Source organism: Filicampus tigris, chromosome 2, assembly GCF_054856515.1.
Source record: "Filicampus tigris isolate MCC_2025a chromosome 2, RoL_Ftig_1.0, whole genome shotgun sequence".
Taxonomy (NCBI): Eukaryota; Metazoa; Chordata; class Actinopteri; order Syngnathiformes; family Syngnathidae; genus Filicampus; species Filicampus tigris.
The window spans coordinates 17,625,205-17,644,606 of record NC_141218.1 but is presented as its reverse complement, the minus strand read 5'-3'; the positions used below and the strand labels follow the sequence as shown (position 1 = coordinate 17,644,606).

Genomic DNA, 19,402 nt, shown 5'->3' with positions numbered 1-19,402 from the left:
TATAATCACACTAAAAATAATTGTATATGTACTATTACATGTTTTCACATGCCCCTATGGCAACATTCACAAAGTGTTTTGAAAATTTGATGTTGCACCTTGTAGTTATTTCACAGTTACAGGCTGGTGATGTGATATTACATTTTATCAAGGCACACAGTTGGAGAAAAAAGTCTAAGAGTGCTAAAAGTTTTCACTTTCTTGTCAGAACTGTTATCAACGTCCTACTGTCTGTCAGTGACCACCGAGCTATGAGAAGATCCCTAAAAGAGAAAGGCATCAATGGAGGATCCATTCTGGCTTATCATTAACTTCAAAAATAATATTTAGCTGCAGTCTACCTGAAAGAAGAAGAAGCACTGAGGAGAAACATAGAGGACAAGACTTGCCATCATATTTGATTCCACTCCAGATGCTGAGATGTGTACTAAATATCCTTTTTCAATAACGGATATACACATTTGGAAATATCTGTTGCTTTTTTCAACATCTTTTGTAAAAATCCAAGTAGAATTTGCAGAAAAGATTTGTTTAATTGTAAACAAATGAGGTTTTGAGTCAAAATAATAAAAAAAAAAAAAAAAAGCAACTTTTAGGAAAATTGCCAGCAAAATCAGGCATTTTAGACTGCAACAATCACATGCCGCGAAATCCTGGAGGGACTGATTTATATAATAATAATAATAATAATAATAATAGCATTATTAGCAATCATTATTATTATTATTATTATTATTATTATTATTATTATTAAGTACTATGGGCTGTTGTTTTATTTATTTACAGACAATGCTTAGATACGCCCTAGATTTATCTCATTAGAAAAGAGGATGTACTAAAAAAAAAAATACTGTAATACGGACCACTTGGCTGTATTGAAAGGTCCAGCGTGACTTCCTTGTTGATTTGCTTGATAAATGGCAGAGCCAGTCATGTTGGAAGGGAGGGAACTTTTTCTTTGTGGCGCACAAGCCTTGAGAGTAACGCGCGCGCCTCCTGGTTCCTTTGGTCACTCCACTGTTGGCCCCTGCAGATTAGACATGTCTCAGAGACCGACGACGTTCATGTAGTTAGATTAACCCACGCCTGTTTCACATCACATTGTGTCGCTTAGAGCGAGGAAGCAGTCGAGAAGAGTTTGGCAGCTGCAGGACGCGCGGCGCGCACTTGAACCAGCTAGCGAGAGAAGCGCGAAGAGAGAACTGCCCTCTGCAAAAAAAAAAAAAAAAAAAAAGATGAATGACACGGACATTTTCTGCCAAAACAACTCCACCGAGGCGTCATGTGGTAACGGAACCGCTTCACGCCCGAGCTTCATCGACATCACCACTTTCATGCACATTTTCCCGTCCATCTATGGCATCCTGTGCGCTGTGGGAGTTCTGGCCAACGGGTTGGTCATTTACGCGGTGGCCGTGTGCAAGAAGAAAATGGTGTCGGACATTTACGTGCTCAACCTGGCCATAGCAGACATGCTTTTCCTGCTGGTGATGCCTTTCAACATCCATCAGCTGGTCCGAGACAGGCAGTGGGTCTTCGGGAACTTTATGTGCAAGGCGGTGGTGGTGGTGGATGTCAGCAACCAGTTCACAACCGTGGGAATAGTTACCGTGCTCTGTATTGATCGGTAAGTCCTTTTTTTTTTTTTTTTTAAATAGTACACTGGAGCTAGAGGTGCATTTTTTTACGGCCGCTGCCATCATAAAATCTTTATGTACAAATGTTTATTAAGGTCTAATAAAACAAACAATACAGTAGCTCACTTTGAGGTTTGCATTCCATTTTTCTTCCTTTATCATTATCGTGACTAAGCCATATTGTACTGAACAACGAGGATAGAGATGTGTACTGCTTGCCAAATGTTGGGATATGCTCCACTCCAGGGTCTACCACGTAAGGTGGCATCGCACAGGAAATGGTGCCGGGGGCCCACTTCACAAAAAAACGATAATTTAATCCGTCGGAGTTTTTAAATCAACATAAACCACAGGCGAATCAGTTAAAAAAGGTAACGTTAGCTCAGGGGTAATCAGTTAAAAGTAAATTAGTGTAATATCTAAATTAAAAACAAAACAAAATCGTGACCTGTCTTGTAACATTCTTTCTTGTTTTCAATTGTGGATATTGTGACACATTTTCATTATTTTTTTACATTAAAAAATAACATTGAAATGAAAATGTAATATGTTTCAACATTTTTCTTGGAAGCTTTTGAGGTAGGCCATGATGCAGCAATCTAAAACATTTTGACCGATTTACAGTATATTACGATCTAGCCATCCGTTTTCTGTAGCACTTATCTATATTAGTTCACAGGCCTAGCAGCCGTTGGGATGAGAAACTGGTTAATCCCTGGACTGACACCTATAGAGATTTTCACACAACATTCCCACCAATGGGCAATTTGGAGTCTTCAATTGACCTAACATGCATTTTTTTGGACTTTGGGGGAAGCTGTCAGGTGTGTTAACCACTTTTCCACTGTGTTGTCATATAAATTAACATTTGTTGGTTATTTTTGGACAGCAGTTCGTTCTTCTGATGTTTTCATTTTTAGAATAGCATGGGAGGTCACGGTCTAACAGGTTTCCCACTCCTACTCTAAAGTAAAGTCATCTTATGATCAAATGCATCTTTACTTGTAAGATGTGTTGAAATGTGCATTCTTAAAAATGCTGGGTCAATTATTTAACTCAACTGTTGGGTCAACACCGTTGGGTCAGCTGTTGGGTCACTTTAATAAAATATTGGGTTAAAATTGTACAAAATTATTAAACCACTCGTTGGGTCAAAGATGCTCTGCCCACAACACTCAACAAAATGCATTGATTTCTTAACCCAACTACTGGTATAAGCTGTTGGACTTGGGTTTGATCATCAAGATTGGTTTACAGGTACACCACTTGTTGGGTTGACAAGATCCCGCCTTCACAAGGTGACTTGCATTTTGGAAGACGACATTTTTTTCCCCTCGTGTTTCTTTTACCTGGGGGACTCTGATTTGTCGCCTGCTGGTAGCAGTAAGTACAAGGGTGTAGTTACACCGCATTTTACATTTATACAATATAATGTGCTTTTTGTGAAACTAGTTGTATGTTATAACCCCTAAACAACCGTAGCGTAGGTTGGAATCGCGGTAACAACAGCTTGTTTGAACCGAGAAGAGTAGAGCGGGGTTTCACACGGGATTAGTCCACTCGATAGTGCTCGCTGACCGGCCACGGCGACGGCGTACGACCGGGCCATGGAACACGTTGTAAAATTAGACATTGGAGGAGGCGTAGTGTGGCCGGTGGGCCAGTGAAATTAACTAAATTTCATGACCTTGTTCATATTTCTGATCTTTGAAATATTTTATGGACGCATAAAATGATGCGTCTCTGAGTATATTTGAGACTATTCAATTTCGCTCGAGAGCAACAAGCACAATTGTTCTTACTTGAACTGTACATTGCATTGCACATTCTAAGCATGGTGAGTTCACATTTTATGGTCTCAGCAATTCTTCTTTCTGTCTAACGCATGTTTTTAATATCTTCGTCTTATCCATCAGATTTCTTTCTCAGTGCTACGTGCTACAATCCAAGCTTTAACTAAAACATCTAGTAGACACGCCAAGCATGGTGAGTTCACATTTTATGGAATAAGTTTGACTGAGTGCATTCATTCTTTGTTCCTTAATCCTTATACATCTTTTAAATATCTTTGTCTTACCCAGCAGATTTCCCTAGAAATTCTGTGTTACATGCTAAAACCCAAGTTAGAAACTAAAACTGCTTGTGGAGACTCCAAGCATGGTTAATTAACATTTTATTAAATAGGCTTGACTAAATAAATTCATTCTTCTTTGTTCTTTATGCCCCTGCGACTGGCTGGCGACCAGTTCAGGGTGTAGTCTGCCTTTTGCCCATTGTCAGCAGGGATAGGCTCCAGCACCTCCCCGCGACCCTGTACAGGGTAAGCGGAGTGGAAGATGACACATGACACATGTTCCTTATACATTCTTTAAATATCTGTATCTTATCCAACAGATTTCCTAGAAATTCTCAGTGTTACATGCTACAATCCAAGCTTGAACTAAAACTGCTAGTGAACACTCCAAGCATGGTGAGTTTACATTTTACGGAATAGGTTTGACTAAGTAAATTAATTCTTTGTTCGTTTTACAGTTTTAAAAAAGCTTTGTCTTATCCAGCAGATTTCTTAGAAATTCTCAGTGTTACATGCTACAATCAAAGCTTTCACTTAAACTTCTCGTGGACGCTCAAAGCAGGGTGAGTTTACATTTTACAGAATAGGTTTAACTAAGTAAATTCATTCTTTGTTCCTTATACATTTTTTGAAAATATCTTTGTCTTATCCAGCAGATTTCCCTAGAAATTCTCAGTGTTACATGCTACAATGCAAGCTTTAGCCAAAACTTCTAGTCGACACTCCAAGAATGGTGAGTTCAGATTTTATGGAATAAGTTTGACTAAGTGAATTAATTATTCTTTGTTCATTATACCTTTTTATACATTATTTTACATTTTTATTTTTATCTTTGTCTTATGTAGCAAATTTCTCGGGAATTCTCAGTGTTACATCCTTACTCTACTGTAAAATTTCCTCAAAACTGGAGAACTTGTGTTGTCTCCGAAGGTCAGCACATGACCAGGAAGGAGAATATGAGCAACATTCTTGCCGACATAGATTGGCTCCCAGCAGGTATGCACATGACGCATGTCCCTTAAACTGGTTGTGAACATTGCTCTGTATCAGGCCATCATCAGTGTTCAAGCGGTGTTTTTGTGTGTGAGTGTTTGTGTTTTTTGTATTTAAATCATAATCATAAATTGTAAATGCATTCAGTTATACTTAACTTTAACTGCAGAGCTGCGGTCCCACAGATGCAATGACATGTGCCTCATATTGTTTTTGTTGTGCCGATCACTATGCTGGGCGTGTGTCAGTTGTTTGTGTTTGATATTTTTTGGGCGGTGTGTGTCATGCGGCATCTGCGTGTGATGTGAAGATTACGGTCTGGATGCCGATTGGCTGTCGCCGACGAGGGATAGACTGGGACCACATGGGTCATATAAATATGCAGACAGGAACTCGGTGTAGCGGTTAGGCAATGCCCAGCTCTGGTTAACTGTAGGAATTTAAAGAAAAATAGCACATTTACAATCTCACACAAGTCGTCGCACTGTGAGCTTTCGCCTCTATTATAAAATAGCAGACATAGCAGATCTACAAGCTTACAATGTGACATGTAAACTATTAGATCTTCCATTTTTTTTTTTTTCATGTATAAAATTTACTACGTGGAAACGTTTATGATGATGCAGTTGTGACTGTTCTACCTGTTGGATCAACTTGGAATAATTTTGTTCTTTTTCTTTCCCGTTGTCTTCTTCAGCCTGGAACAAACCTGGTTCAATACCTGAGCACAGCAACAACGCAATACTCATTTGTTCTTTTGCTTGAGGAGGAGCATCAGTACTCACAAGCATGATGTGATAATAAATGGGGCAGCATTCATTTTTGGTGAAGTTGATGGGTGCTTCAAAAACTGAATGTATTTGATATACATTATCCCAAACCGTGCTGCAGAGGATTGGGAATTGATTCAGAATGTGATCTTTCACATATCAGGACAGCAATCAAGCGGCAAAGATGATGAGAGCACAACTTGCTACAATGTAGTGAAGCTCACATGTAGAGGTGACTTAACGATTACTTGTTTAGACTAAAGATTACATTTAATTTTGTTGATGTTACTTTTTTTTCTTCAAAATATTAAATTCTACAAATCCTAATTTTCATCCTCTCATCATTAAATATTCTCAAAATCCTGCAGTCATCCGTGAAAGCAGTCTGATTATTTTGTGTTATAATCAAAACTAGACATTTGCAAACATCTGCTTTTAGTTTGGAAAAATAATAATCAACAATTTTGGCCATTTTCATCAGATTAATGAATGAAATAGCTGTTAGTTGCAACCTTCCTCACATGTAAAATGAACACAACAATGGATGATATTTGCTTGTTAGGTGTAATCACTTAATTGTGCCATTTTATTTAAAGTGGAGGTCAAAGCAAACATATATTTTTTTAAAATATGTTCCCAGCAGGCCCACTAGTTGAAACATGGCATTCCGGTTAGTTTTGCGTTTGTGAAATATAAGATAAGCAGCAAGGTGCATTCGTCATTTTCACTCGACAGAAGACAAAATGGCCGTCCCCAGAGATGGCTAAAAACAAGTGCATTTTAATGTTTAATTTATATTCCACAAACCAAAATCAACCAGAATGCTGTGTTTCAACTAATGGGCCTGCTGGGAACATATTTTAAAAAAATATATGTTTGGGTTGACCTCCGCTTTAATGTTCACAAGTATAAATGCTAACTCCAAAACACTTTTCCAGAAATTAGTGTGGGCTTGCTATGTATTATGTTTAGGCCACAGGGGGCCCCAAAAGGTGGGGTTAATAATTAATTTAATAATTGTAATTAATGATATTTCAAACCACTTTTGGGGTCACATTAGATTAACCCAACAGCAAAGTCGCTTTTGACCCAACAGCAAAGTCAAATCTGACCCAACAGCAAAGTCAAATCTGACCCAATGGCAAAGTAAAATTTGACCCAGCAGCGGAGTTACCATTGACCCAGCCGCGGAGTCAAGGTTGACCCAGAAGCGGAGTCACATTCAACCCTTTTTGGGATGATAAATTCCCAACCCAACACGTCTGGTCAAGAGGTAAAGATGTGTGTTTAAACCTATATCTACACTGCTCTCATAAACCTGACCAGGAAAATAATTATTACCACAGAGAAGCAGATTCATCAATGCAAAGTTAACAGGATAAGCACAGTAAACCAGGGGTCCCCAACCACCGGGCCGTGGACCAGTACCGGGCCGCCGGCCACTTTGCACAGGGCCGCGGCAAACCCCCCGCTGGCAGTGAAGGCAAGTAGTCTCAGTCGCATAACGCAAATATTAAATGCAGCGTAATATTCTTTGAGTTTATGTTTTCCGAGTGGTCCCTGAAGTGCATACAAATGTTAACAAGGGAGCATCTCGGTCACGTAACGCTATTGCTAATATCGTTAGCAAATGAGTACAACCAACAGACATATTGGGCCCCACTCGCTGCATCCAGTTTTGTTTGATGCACATGCAGTAATATCATTAGCTAACAGCTTTAGCTTCAATAGGTCACATACAATCTTGATTGTTCAGTGAAGTTTTCAAGACGGTGAACAAATTTATGTTTGGCAATGTTTGGCCACATACAAAGATCTGCACAGCATTAACAAGTGTAACTCGCTGTCTCAGTGATGAAGTGCTCACTCCATGAGGGGAAGTTTCATTGTGTTGTCTCTGCGGGGACTCGCATTTGCTTCAAGGTTTGCATTCGTTCAATTAGACTCGTCAGCCGCCCAAAGTGCTGCCCTGAGTCATCATGGTAATGAAATCTGTGCTCACCATTGCCCCAGCAGGGGCAGGGCCACCTTCATAAAAGTAGACAAGAAAACAAAGAGCACAGTGATGTCACAACATGTTCTTAAGATAACTAGAATTGTATTAAATTGCATGAAAAAAAAAAAATGTTAGAATTGACTCTGCAAAGTCTGTAGATTGAATTAAACAGTCTGAAAACATCCATTTCTTGGCCTGAATAATGTGTTTCTTGTTTTGGCACTGTGATATCTTGCATGTTCGTCTGTACATTCCTTTTGGCAGAAAAATGTTTCTGTAGAGTTGTGCATTTATTATGCTACTGCCGTCGGGTGTCACATCATTGAAGATTAACGAGCCCACCCAAGAAGGCAAAATGCAAGCTTGTCGTGTCATTACTTGAGTATGTCGAATGCTGGGGAAAATCAGTTAACTCCTCCTTGGAGCGTTAGCCTTTCACTTTGGTCAAGGTTCATCTTTGGCTGAATAAAACGTTTCCAAAGAATTTCTCTGTACTTAAGAAAAATCCCAACGTGGCCTTCGTGTTCGTTTAGCAAATAAGTGGTTTCCATCTTTTATCATAGCACCAATACTTGTGTTCATATCCATGAACTTTACTCTTGCTCTCTGGAGTTTGTTGCTAATGTACGCTCTCACTATGTCATCACCTGCTGCAGTTTTCCACGATGTAACCATTCAATGTCTGCTATTCAGAACGCCAGGGAGTTACAAATGGTTAAAGTTTGTGAAAAGGCACGGATAGATCTTCGATATTATCTTATCTTCACAAATGTTTCTCACCCAAAGACGGCCATCTGGTTTTAATAAAGTATAACTGTAGCGTGCACTGTTGAAAACCAAATCTGAAAGTGGGTAGACATCCACCGCTATATATTGTTTTAATAATTAATGTAAAAGTCACACGTTCCAGTATTTTTGCTAATTTAAATGTGTTTTTTTGTTACAAATAATGTTATAAGTTGTGTATCAAATCCTGATGGGAGACGTGTACTAAGAAATAAGGGAATTGGTCTCGCTCTTTCAGTACTTTTACAGGAGTGTGTAACTGAGTATCTATTCAACTCAGTTCACTGAAAGAGAATAATACATTTCAAACAAATGGTTTGTTTTTATTTGAAGGAGAAAAATCATGTCTGTAGCTACATGTGCGATAAACAAATCATCCCATTTTGGGGCATTTTAGCTTTCAAATAGCATTTTGAATAACATTTGTGTACGTACTACTTTGCTGTGTCGCAATATGTTCTATTTTTGGCTGTGTGGTCTTCAATGCAGCTTTCTTCAAAGGGATAAGGAAAACACACTTGTGGAGTAACTCGTTTGGATGCTCACTGAGGTGAGTTTAGAAAAGTCATGCACAACATCATCTTGAGCTCTGTCTGAGACTTTAGAGGATTATATTTCCAAACTCTTTGCTGGTGTTTGAAAAGGTACATTTACTGGAGTGTTGAAGTGTAAATGTGATTCAAAAACATGAAGATAAATGGGGTGAGAGGAGCAGACTGTTGGATATTTGCCGATTCATCCATGACACTTTTGGCAACTTTGTTTGATACATACAGTATGTTAGAAGTCCTTTTTGAGTTTTGCTCATGAAAAATGACAGTACAGTACAAACTATAGCTCATCTTTAGTGCTATGGAATGTGCACATTAATATTAATGCCCCAAGTATCACACCTTAATGATCATTAAAGTGTGTCCTTGTTTGCTTTTCGAGACACACGGGTAGTTTTAATGCTCAATTACATAGATGGCGTTAATAAATGGATTGGTACAAGCACGGCATGATCAAGATTATCGCGTTATTAAAACCCTGGTAAACAGACGCCCCTTTTGATACAAGTAATTTCTTACGCCATTAAAAGTATAATTGCATCGAAGCATCATTTATTAAACAGCATTTAATAAAACAGGATGCAGTCTCCCTCGCCAGAGCTCTGCCTTTTTCAGGTAATGTACCAGCCATCAAACTGTCATCTTTTGTCCTTGGTGGCAATAATACATAAAAGGAGAGATACTTCTATCTATCTATCCATCTATCTATCTGTACTGTAGACACTCTACAGCACTCTTCAAACAGTTGGGTTAAAAATAACACAATTTTGGGTCAAAAAAGGGCCAATCCACTACTTGGGTCAATTTGACCCAACTTTCTGGGTTGTTTTCTGCAAAAACAACCCGAATAATGGGTAGTTTTGTACAAAACAACCCCAAAAATTCTGAACAAAACAAGGCAACAAGGTGGGCCAAATCGACCCAATTTGTGGATTGGTACATTTTTGAGCCAAAATTGTGTTATTTTTAACCCAACTGTTTTTAGAGTGCATTAATCTATCAGTGGTGAGTTGTTGCGTAAATGAATAGTGAACACAGTATAGAAGATGATCTGAATCATTGTTTCCTGCAGGAATGCTGAAAAAAAAGCCTGTTTGAGACAGAGCTCCTCCTCTGCTGCTGCAGGGTCACTGCTCAGTGATCTCTGATCCCTCACTGATTCTAGCGTCTCCAACTTCGGTCCCATGTTGTCACGCGCCTTCTTAATGACTGTTGATTTTACATCCCTGGCACCAATGCTGCTCGCCAAGCAGACAACAGCAAAGTAGATGGTTCATATGGAACTACCAATTGGTAGAAGATTGCCAACATGTTGGAGAAAAAAAGTACGGTTCTACCTCTTCTGTTCTTTATTAATCCTTGTGAAATCTGCTTGGTTTCACTAAAATCACCAATCTCGGACAAAATAAGGAGAAAATGACCTTTTTGTGAAAAGATATATTTCTTGCACAACAGTGACTTTGACACCAACACTTTTTTGGTTTAGTGACATCCCAACATCTCAGCAGTCCTTTGCTACTATAGAACCTGAACAAAAACAATGAGAATGTGTTTTTTGATGGCAAAATAATTTATTTACACGTGATAATGTGTTCACAAGATGTTCACATTTGATAAAGTTTATAAACTTTTGGCTACTGGTATTTACAGGAATGTGTTTTTGCACTTGCGGGCGTGTGCGCATCTGTGTGCGTGCATGCGTGTGTGTCTGTATGTGTACGTCTGTGTGTGTTTTTGTTTTTTTAAACCCAATAGTTTTTTTTGGTGGTGTTATAAAGGGTGATGCACTCTCCTATATGCAAGGAGAGGTCCAGACATGCATACAGGTTGGTCTCATCCACAATATGGGTCCGGCCGGGGGTTGAAGTAGATGGGAATATATTTGGTTTCCAGCCAATTTGATGTCACCCAGAATCATTCTCATGACCTGAAATAGAAATATAAGCATTTACCATGAAATATATTATATTTTATCTTTTTTTTGTTTTTTCATTTTTGCTGTGTTTTTTCGTGTGTGGCAAAGATACTGCCGGCGCGCAAACAGACACGATCGAGAGACTGCGCATGCTCATTGCTCAACCGCAAGGAATGCTGGTCTTTGTAGTACAGGAAGTGCTTGTATGCGGAAGTGCGTTGTTTGGCGCAAAACCCATCACAAATACACAAGCAGAGGTAAACAAGCTCAGAGATGCAGCACAAAAGTACACTTTTGGAGCGAGGAAGAAACCGGCTGCTTCATTCCTGTGGTGAGTGACATGAATATTAAGTGTTTTATTGACAGTTGAAAGTAACAAACGGAAATGACGTCCATTTGAGTCATGATGCCGTGTGTCGCCGTATACAGTGGGTTATTCAAATGTCGGAGCAACGCTGTCCGCTCAATCGTGTAAACGGGATATTCAGAATGTTTCAGAAATCTGAATTTTGACCTGAACTCGAATATTGATTGCATGTAAACGTAGTCACTATGGTGCTGGGGACAAAATGGAGGAGGAGGCACGGGCGCCCTCAAGTCGAAACATCGTAGGTCGCGTACAGCGTAATTGGAGGACTGCCTGTATAATTTTATTTTCATATTTCAAGGTCACATTAATCTTACAATTTACAACTACAATTAAACAAACGAAAACACACAAATAAAATACTTTGTTCAGATACTGTGCAATTTTAGTGTCAGAAAGCTGTTTCCTGTGCTGTCAAACGTCTCTGAGGAAGGCGAATGCTGATCACCGAAATTGCACAAGGTCTGAAGAAAGAAGTTAAAAACTTTGACTTACTATGAAGACATGATGCACGTTTTTGAGACAAATAACATACTGTAACGAATTGGGTAATCTGTATTGTGGTGACGTCTGTGTTTTGCTAAGTTGTGTTGTTTCCGAGGTTCCTGAATGCATAACGCGACTCGCTGGATGGGAGGGGTGTTCGAATGAGGAATAAGCGTACGACAAGAAGGACGAAGAGATTCGTGTGTACTTACGAAACTGTTGTTGCGCCGTAGGAATAATAAAAAGGCAGCCGTGTGGGAAAAATAAAAAGGGAACTAACTAAGCTTCGTCTGACGTCATGTCTTTTAAAGACGGTACATTGCAGTTCAATCGGACACTTATAATTTATTTTCTCAAGCCGCACAGAGCCGCAACATATGGATGAAAGAGCCGGGGGTTGCCGACCCCAGTTTTAGACTATATAAAAAACTGAGCTAGACTGATTTAGTGCCATACCCGCGGACTGGGGATTAGTAGGACTGCACTCACCGTACATCCATCACGCTAACAGTATAATGCATGGACTTCAAGAGCCTTTTTGGTGAACAGACAGCCCCATATTAACTACAATTTATCTGAATGCCCTTTGAACAATTGCTAGGATGTCAATGATTTCTTAGAAGTGCACTGCGCATACTCACATACAGTCATATCACATAAAGACAGATACAATGTTTGTCTAAGTCATGTCTGGCAAATGGTTTAATAAACTGTCCATTTTTTTTCTTCTTAACTGGCAGAGTAGCTCTTAAATTGAATAATGTGCTAAAGATGTGTTAAGATCACTCTTTCAACAGAGTTGGAGTGTTTGTTTGTTTTTAGCAACAGGGCACTGTGCCTGAAAGTGGCAGTGTGTCAGATGATTTCCTGCAACACAACAGCAACAAGGAGAGAATTCTCTCCCTGTCCCTGTCATTTAATAGTTTCACACTTAGGATGAAGTGAGTATATTCAATCTGAAGCGAATTTGGGTAAAAAGTGTTTTTGCAATAAATATAATCAATTGAATGGTGGCACGTGGTCGACTGGTTAGCACGTCTGCCTAACAGTTCAGAGGTCGTGGAGTCGATCCCGACTCCGGCCTCCCCGTGTGGAACTTGCATGTTCTCCCCGTGCCTGCGTGGGTTTTCTCTGGGTACTCCAGTTTCCTCCCTCATTCCAAAAACATGCTTGCTCGGTTAATCGATCACTTTCAATTGTCCCTAGGTGTGGTTTGGAGCGCGGTTGTTTTTTTGTCTACTGCCCGATGACTGCTGGGATAGGTTCCAGCATGCCCGCGACCCTTGTGAGGATAAGCAGGTTGTGTATATATATATATATATATATATATATATATATATATATATATATATATATATATATATATATATATATACTCTGTAGAGTATGGAGCTGTGTAAACCCGGAAAAAGTGTTGAAATCGACTTTGTAGGAGGAATTTTAACACTCGACCTTTTGCTGTGTAGAGTAAATAATCAACACCACCGGGAGTCATACTCGACAGAGTTATTTAACCTGTGGTGTTAAATTGTATTAACACTGTACCCTGTTAGTCAGTGTAAAATATGTAATCACTATTGAGTTCTTTTAACACAGAATTTTTTAACAGTGTGGAAAGTGTTCCTTTAACACCAATTCTGATAAGGACCAAATACACTTAGACGCAGTGTTAAATGTAACTTTATAAGTGTTGAATTACCACTGTGAAGTTTGCCGTGTAGCAATTAGGGATTAAAATAATGATGCTCATTAGAAGTCTGGCAGTGTTCCTCTTATCACCTGCGTTTCAGACTGCGGTACGCCTCTAAAAATGTGACTTCTTCCCCTCCAGATACATTGCCATCGTTCACCCCACCTCAGAGCGCCGGACCATTCACTGGACTATGATAATCAACGTGCTGGTGTGGATTGGCAGCTTCCTCCTCACCGTACCAGTCATGATGTATGCCAAAGTGGTACGCAGACAGCATTTGGAGATTTGCATGATGTATCTTGACGGGCCCGAGGACATGTACTGGTACACCCTCTACCAGTCTATCCTGGGCTTCATCATTCCCCTCATCATCATCAGCACCTTCTACTCGCTCACGCTCTACCACGTGTTCAGCTCCATCCGTCGGGTCAAACGCAAGCAGACCGTGTGGGCCAAGAGGGCCACCAAGATGGTGCTGATGGTGATCGCTCTGTTCCTCATCTGCTGGTCGCCCTACCACGTCATCCAAGTGATCAATCTTAGCAACAACTCCCCGACCGTCGCCTTTATCTACGCCTACAACATCAGCATCTGCCTCAGCTACTCCCATAGTTGCATCAACCCACTTATGTTGCTCATCTTTGCCCAAAATTACCGTGAACGTCTTTGTCACAGAAACACGCTCAACAATTCCCAACACTCATCCAAGGTAACTGTGGTTAAAACGGAGGGTTCCAGTATGGCCCCTGACCCAAGTTATCGTTGTACTGCCATTTAGTAAGAAATATTTTCGGCAGAGAGACATGGGTATGTGGCCGTTTGTTCGAACGGAAAAGGTCATGTCGGCTGTGAAATTTGTACAAGAAACAGAAGCCATACTGAAGGTTGTGTTCAGCAAAAAAGGTGAAGCGCATTTGTGTCTTTATCCAGGGAGTGTTAGAGTGTTTTCAAGCATACTAAACAATCGAAGATGGGATGCTGATGTACTGCTCAAGTGTGACTGATAAGGGATGTCATAACACTGGTAAACACATTTTTACAAAACATTTTTAATCAGAGATGCGAGTAAACGTTTGTAACAGATTTTTTTGCACTGATTATGAATCTGACCTTGACCTTTCTTTAGCACATCAGGTTTTCTTAATAGTAATAATGATATAACATACAATTATTTATTAATTAAAGATTAAGTTCAGCAACAGATGTACTTATACTTCAAAACCTCATGTGCTAGAAAAAAAGGAAAGACATTTTTGTTATCACCGCCAAAAATACATTTAGTGACACATAAAGCCATCTCTTATTAAAAATTTGCTGTTGACCAGTGTCATTGAATAAATGTAGCTACATTCTGTCTGACTACCATATATGGGATATCAAATATTTATTCAAATACTGCATCAATTTAACTGACAGCTAATTGTTTTGTTGATGTAACTACAGTTAAAGGTAGCAGAGCTATGGTACATTTTGGCGACCAGGCGAACGTGAACATTGTTTTCGTCTGCATTTTGGCATGTGCATTGTTTACCAACCAACTGTCCCATTTGACAAGTAGCAATGCAGACTGGGAAGTCTGAAATTTCACACTTCTGACAAGGCAATCTGCACTGAAACATTGGTTGAAATCAGTTTTCTCCTTGTGACTCCAGGGCATGTATACCCCAATATTAGCGAAATCTAACGCCCAGATTTTTAGAAATTGGTGTGTAGATGTAAACGAAAACTAAAACAACAGTAGGTCTGTTATTCAATGTAGCTAATGTTTACCAAAGTCATTTGAAGTTTGGTGAAATTAGATGGGATTTTGGAACTGGGGAGGACCAAATATATATATATATATATATATGTCATGTCATGTGATCATCCAAACCGCTTATCCTGTATAGGTCGCGGGGAGGTGCTGGAGCCTATCCCAGCTGACTTTGGGCGAAAGGCAGACTACACCCAGAACTGGTCGCCAGCCAGTCGCTGGGCACACACAGACTGAGCACACACTGACACACACTGAGCGGGAATCTATCCCACGCTTCCCGCACACAACTCAGGCGTGTGTACCACTACACCGTCAGTGATTTTATATATATATATATATATATATATATATAATTCTAAACGGACGGCTGTTTAAAATTAGAGTTGTGCCGGCCTACAGGGTACTATTTTTCTCCTATGTCCCCTATTTTATTCGTCATCCCTCTGCAGCGTGGGTTCCCTTCTATCGTCCGTCATTCGCCTTTTTTTCCGGGGGTAAAAACATAGTATATACAATAGGCCGGTCCGCCTCTAATTTTAAATGGCCGTCCGTCGGCTTTCACTAGCACCCCACAACTGGCCACCCACCCACTGGATGATATTTGAACAGAAATAGAGACTCGCAACGCTTTTGGAAGCCTGTTCACAGCCTGGGCCCTCACTCAAATCTGTCCCTCAAGCAACAACAATTTAACTATTTTCCTCTACGCGCTCGCCGCAGCCATTGAACCCTCGCCGCGAAAAATAGGCTAATGACGGACTACTGACGAATGGCGGACTAAATAAAGGGGCTTCCATCTATGCTTAGTCATTCTATTTCAACATTTTTCCCGTCAATCGTCAGCAAAACGGGCGCACGTCAGTGACGGATCGACAGACCGGTCCGTCACATATTTCTAGATTGAACATTCAGACCATGTCAATTGGGAAAACTGTATTATTGCTTATCATCATGTGCGTGTTTAAAATGACAGTGGAGCATAAATTGATGCACTTCTGCAAATAAATCACTAAAATTCAAACCAGGAAGAGTTCCACATAAAGTGTTGGTCTCTGTATGAAGATCATAAGCAAGTTAAACATCTACAGGTACTTGAAGGGTCCAGTTCACCATAAGTGGGCCAACTGGCTTCATCTGATTTCAACAAGCAGAATTTCATTGTGGTGGATTCTCAGTGGAAGGCTTTGAACACAGCAGAAAGGAAATTGTTATCAACATATTGTCAAAAGTTGTTGTAAGTCATTCTTCAAGCTGTTGTTGTTTGGTTTTTGTGTAGCAAAAAAAAGAGATGATGGACATTGTTGTATTTATATTCTTGTCATTTGTATGAAACACGATGTGTTCTGAATTTACCTGTATGCACCAAATTTGTCCTTTGACGTGACAAAAAAAAAAAAAAAAAAAAGAGAGGCAGTTTTGCATACTTTATCTGTGGGATTATTTTCTCAACTCAAAAACAATTATTTCAGAATTTGCAATTTAACATTCAATGCAGCATTATAATTATTATACTATTATAATTATTATTTTTTTCCTTCCAGCGGACCTATAGTTGATTAAAAACAGACTGCAGTAGCTACAAGCAATATGCAATATATATCCTAGTATTCAATATTGCTGATGTTTGTGTGGTGTTTCAAGTGGTTGTGTCCTTGAGATACTATACCAAGTTGTGGTTATGCTCACATGTCTTGTCTTCAAGCTAAATAGCAACGGGTCCTGAATCTAAGAGTTATTTGCGAACATGCAGATGGAAGGTACTCGATATAAATTGCACTGTGTGCGCAGACAAAATGCAACTTTGACTAAGATGTCAAATGAACATTGTTGTTGTTGTATTTCTTTCATTCATTTGCAAAAATAACTGTTTCAACATTTATATGGCTATCAAAGTAGAGAAATAGTGTGTTAGACTCACATTTTCTTTTCCACAATGTTAGCTTGCCTTTCATTTTGGTTGATGTAACAACATTCAGCTGATTCCTTTTCAGACAATATTCACTATATAGGTTCTAGGTCTTTATGTCTTAAGGCCTGGATACACCAATCCGACATTGAAGGTCGTGAAGCTTCGTGGCGTCTGATTGATGTAGTGACCACCGTCGTAGCGTCGTAACCGGTGGGCGTTTCAGCATGTTGAATTGACGCCGTGAGTCGTCACTCTGATTGGCTGTTAGCTAGCCAATCAGCGCTCAGAGCACCAACGGGAAGTGACAAATGCGAATAAACAGTGATCGCGCCTTAGCTACCTTAATCTTCTTACAAGTACAAGAGCGAGGGTTGACAAGAACGTGAGGGCTTACTTCGCGTGGGATTTCATCGTGAGCGAATAATATAGCTGAATGCATTGTTTACATTTTTATAATCCGACTCCGGCCAATGGTTTTCCGGTTGGTTTTGAGAAATTATATCTCACGCATGCGCAGAAGGTACTTTTGGTCACAGTTGGTACGTCGGTCACAGTTGGCCAACGTCGGATTGGTCTATCTAGGCCTATACACTGTGTTTGTATCTCTGGACTGTGCAGTACAGTGTGCGCTGAAGCAGTTGTGTGTTGTTGTTACAGTCACATTGTGAAAAAAATTGGTGCAAATACAAAGACTATCTGATGCGCTAATGAGGTATGATGACATTATTACAGTTGTCTATGTATCGTTCATTGTTGCAGCACTGAATTAAAAGTGGCTTTTATCCAACACGGGTTGACTCGGTTTGTTTTTGGCAACGAGCAACGTTTGCCCGTTGGTCGGCAAATATTGTATAGCTAGCTAGGGTGACCATACACACTGGGTAGATTCTGATGTAAACAATACAGCATCGGCAAATAATCTTAATTGGTCTAGGTTTCAACTGACAAACATTTAATGGGCCATTCCACAATTGTAGTACAAATGAATCATTTATTCATTTTAAACATGCACTTCCTAACCAGATGTGTGACAACAATGCCTCTTAAAATATGGATAAAATACATGCAAAACACGCGCTTTTACTATATTTCATTTATCATCATTCATTGCATGTATAAAAGATCAACTATCCTAACCCATGAACAACGGGTTTGAAGCAAACAACAAAATAACCACACACGTTATTTTTTTCCGGTGCAAAGGGTCTTGCCAAACAATAACCATTCAAGGACGGCACAAAACTGCTGAAAATAAAACAACATTAAGTGCAAGAACTCATTTTGTGCATTTTCACAAAAATCAATTAACTGAAAATTGTAATATTATTGAGGTACTATGTTTGCCCTGCATACCATTCCAAATCAACAAGAAATGATTAGGCCTACTCACATTGGGCAGTATTAGACCAAGTGTAAGCCCAACTATATGTCTGCCACCTAGTGGTGAATGGTGATATTACAACTTAAAGCTATAGCGGACCTCAGCATCGTCGTGGATTTGCATATTCTCAGAATCCCATTTTTTGGTTTGTTTTTGAGTATTGTGTTGTGTTATCTACAACCTGAACTGGTTGCCAGCCAATCGCAGGGCACACAATAAACAGCAGCAGACAAATAAACACACACTCACAATCACTAATATATATATATAAATATATATATTTATATATATATATATAGAGAGAGAGAGAGAGAGAGAGCGAGAGAGAGAGAGAGAGAGAGAGAGAGGTGTGTAGAAAACATACATATAACATTTAATCAAGGGGCCACTCAGAGTGGACCACCATTTGCCCATCCCTGATCCAGATAAACTGGAAATGTACTTCATTTTCACACCTGAATGTTGATGCATTACCTTGCAACACCACAAGTGTGACCTTTATGAAACCAATGTATGTTGTCAAACATCACTCTCAGACTTTATTTCCAATCATGCGATCTGTTTTGTTTGTTCCGTCCTTGAAATATCAAAATCAGGCAATATGAGGCCTTTTAAGAGCATAGCACTAATGTAGTTGAAGGCCCCTCAACTATTTATTGGGCCAATACTCATACACACAAACACACACCCACATATTCAGTACATACACACTGTACATAGTCTGGATATTTGATCAAACAGGTCGGTAGTCAGGTAGAGGCTGGCTATTGTTTATTGCAGTATCCGACTGATGAGAAGGTCTATTGTGCACATTGCAGAATTGTCTGCCCAACCCTCTAATGATTTTATGTTCTGTTGATATCATCTGACCATCAGCAGCACAAAAAGTGTCACTACCTGTTGCCTTCAAATTTTTGTACTTTGTAGATACCAGTTATGTCACATCAGCCTTGAATTGCCTTTGGTCTTAAGCGCCTCCAGTTTTCTTTCAGCTGCCCTGATAACCCACAGTAATGCTCAGATCAAAGAGTTAATTTGAAATGTCTTCTGTTAAAGTCACTATCAAGTTATTCTTCACCGAGATCACT

General features: G+C 39.6%; 1 protein-coding gene across 1 annotated transcript; it reads left to right on the top strand.

Annotated features, from left to right (window-relative positions):
- Positions 1-1,013: 1,013 nt before the first annotated feature.
- Positions 1,014-17,701, top strand: mchr2b (melanin concentrating hormone receptor 2b). The gene is made up of 2 exons (XM_086024583.1): positions 1,014-1,627; positions 13,407-17,701. Exons 1-2 carry the CDS (start codon positions 1,236-1,238, stop codon positions 14,044-14,046), a joined length of 1,032 nt encoding a protein of 343 aa, XP_085880709.1. The 5' UTR covers positions 1,014-1,235; the 3' UTR covers positions 14,047-17,701.
- Positions 17,702-19,402: the final 1,701 nt, after the last annotated feature.

Coding starts and splice junctions, on each gene's coding strand:
- mchr2b (XM_086024583.1), top strand. CDS start 1,236: ATGAATGACACGGACATTTTCTGCCAAAACAACTCCACCGAGGCGTCA. Junction 1,628..13,406: donor ACCGTGCTCTGTATTGATCG/GTAAGTCCTTTT, acceptor CTTCCCCTCCAG/ATACATTGCCATCGTTCACC.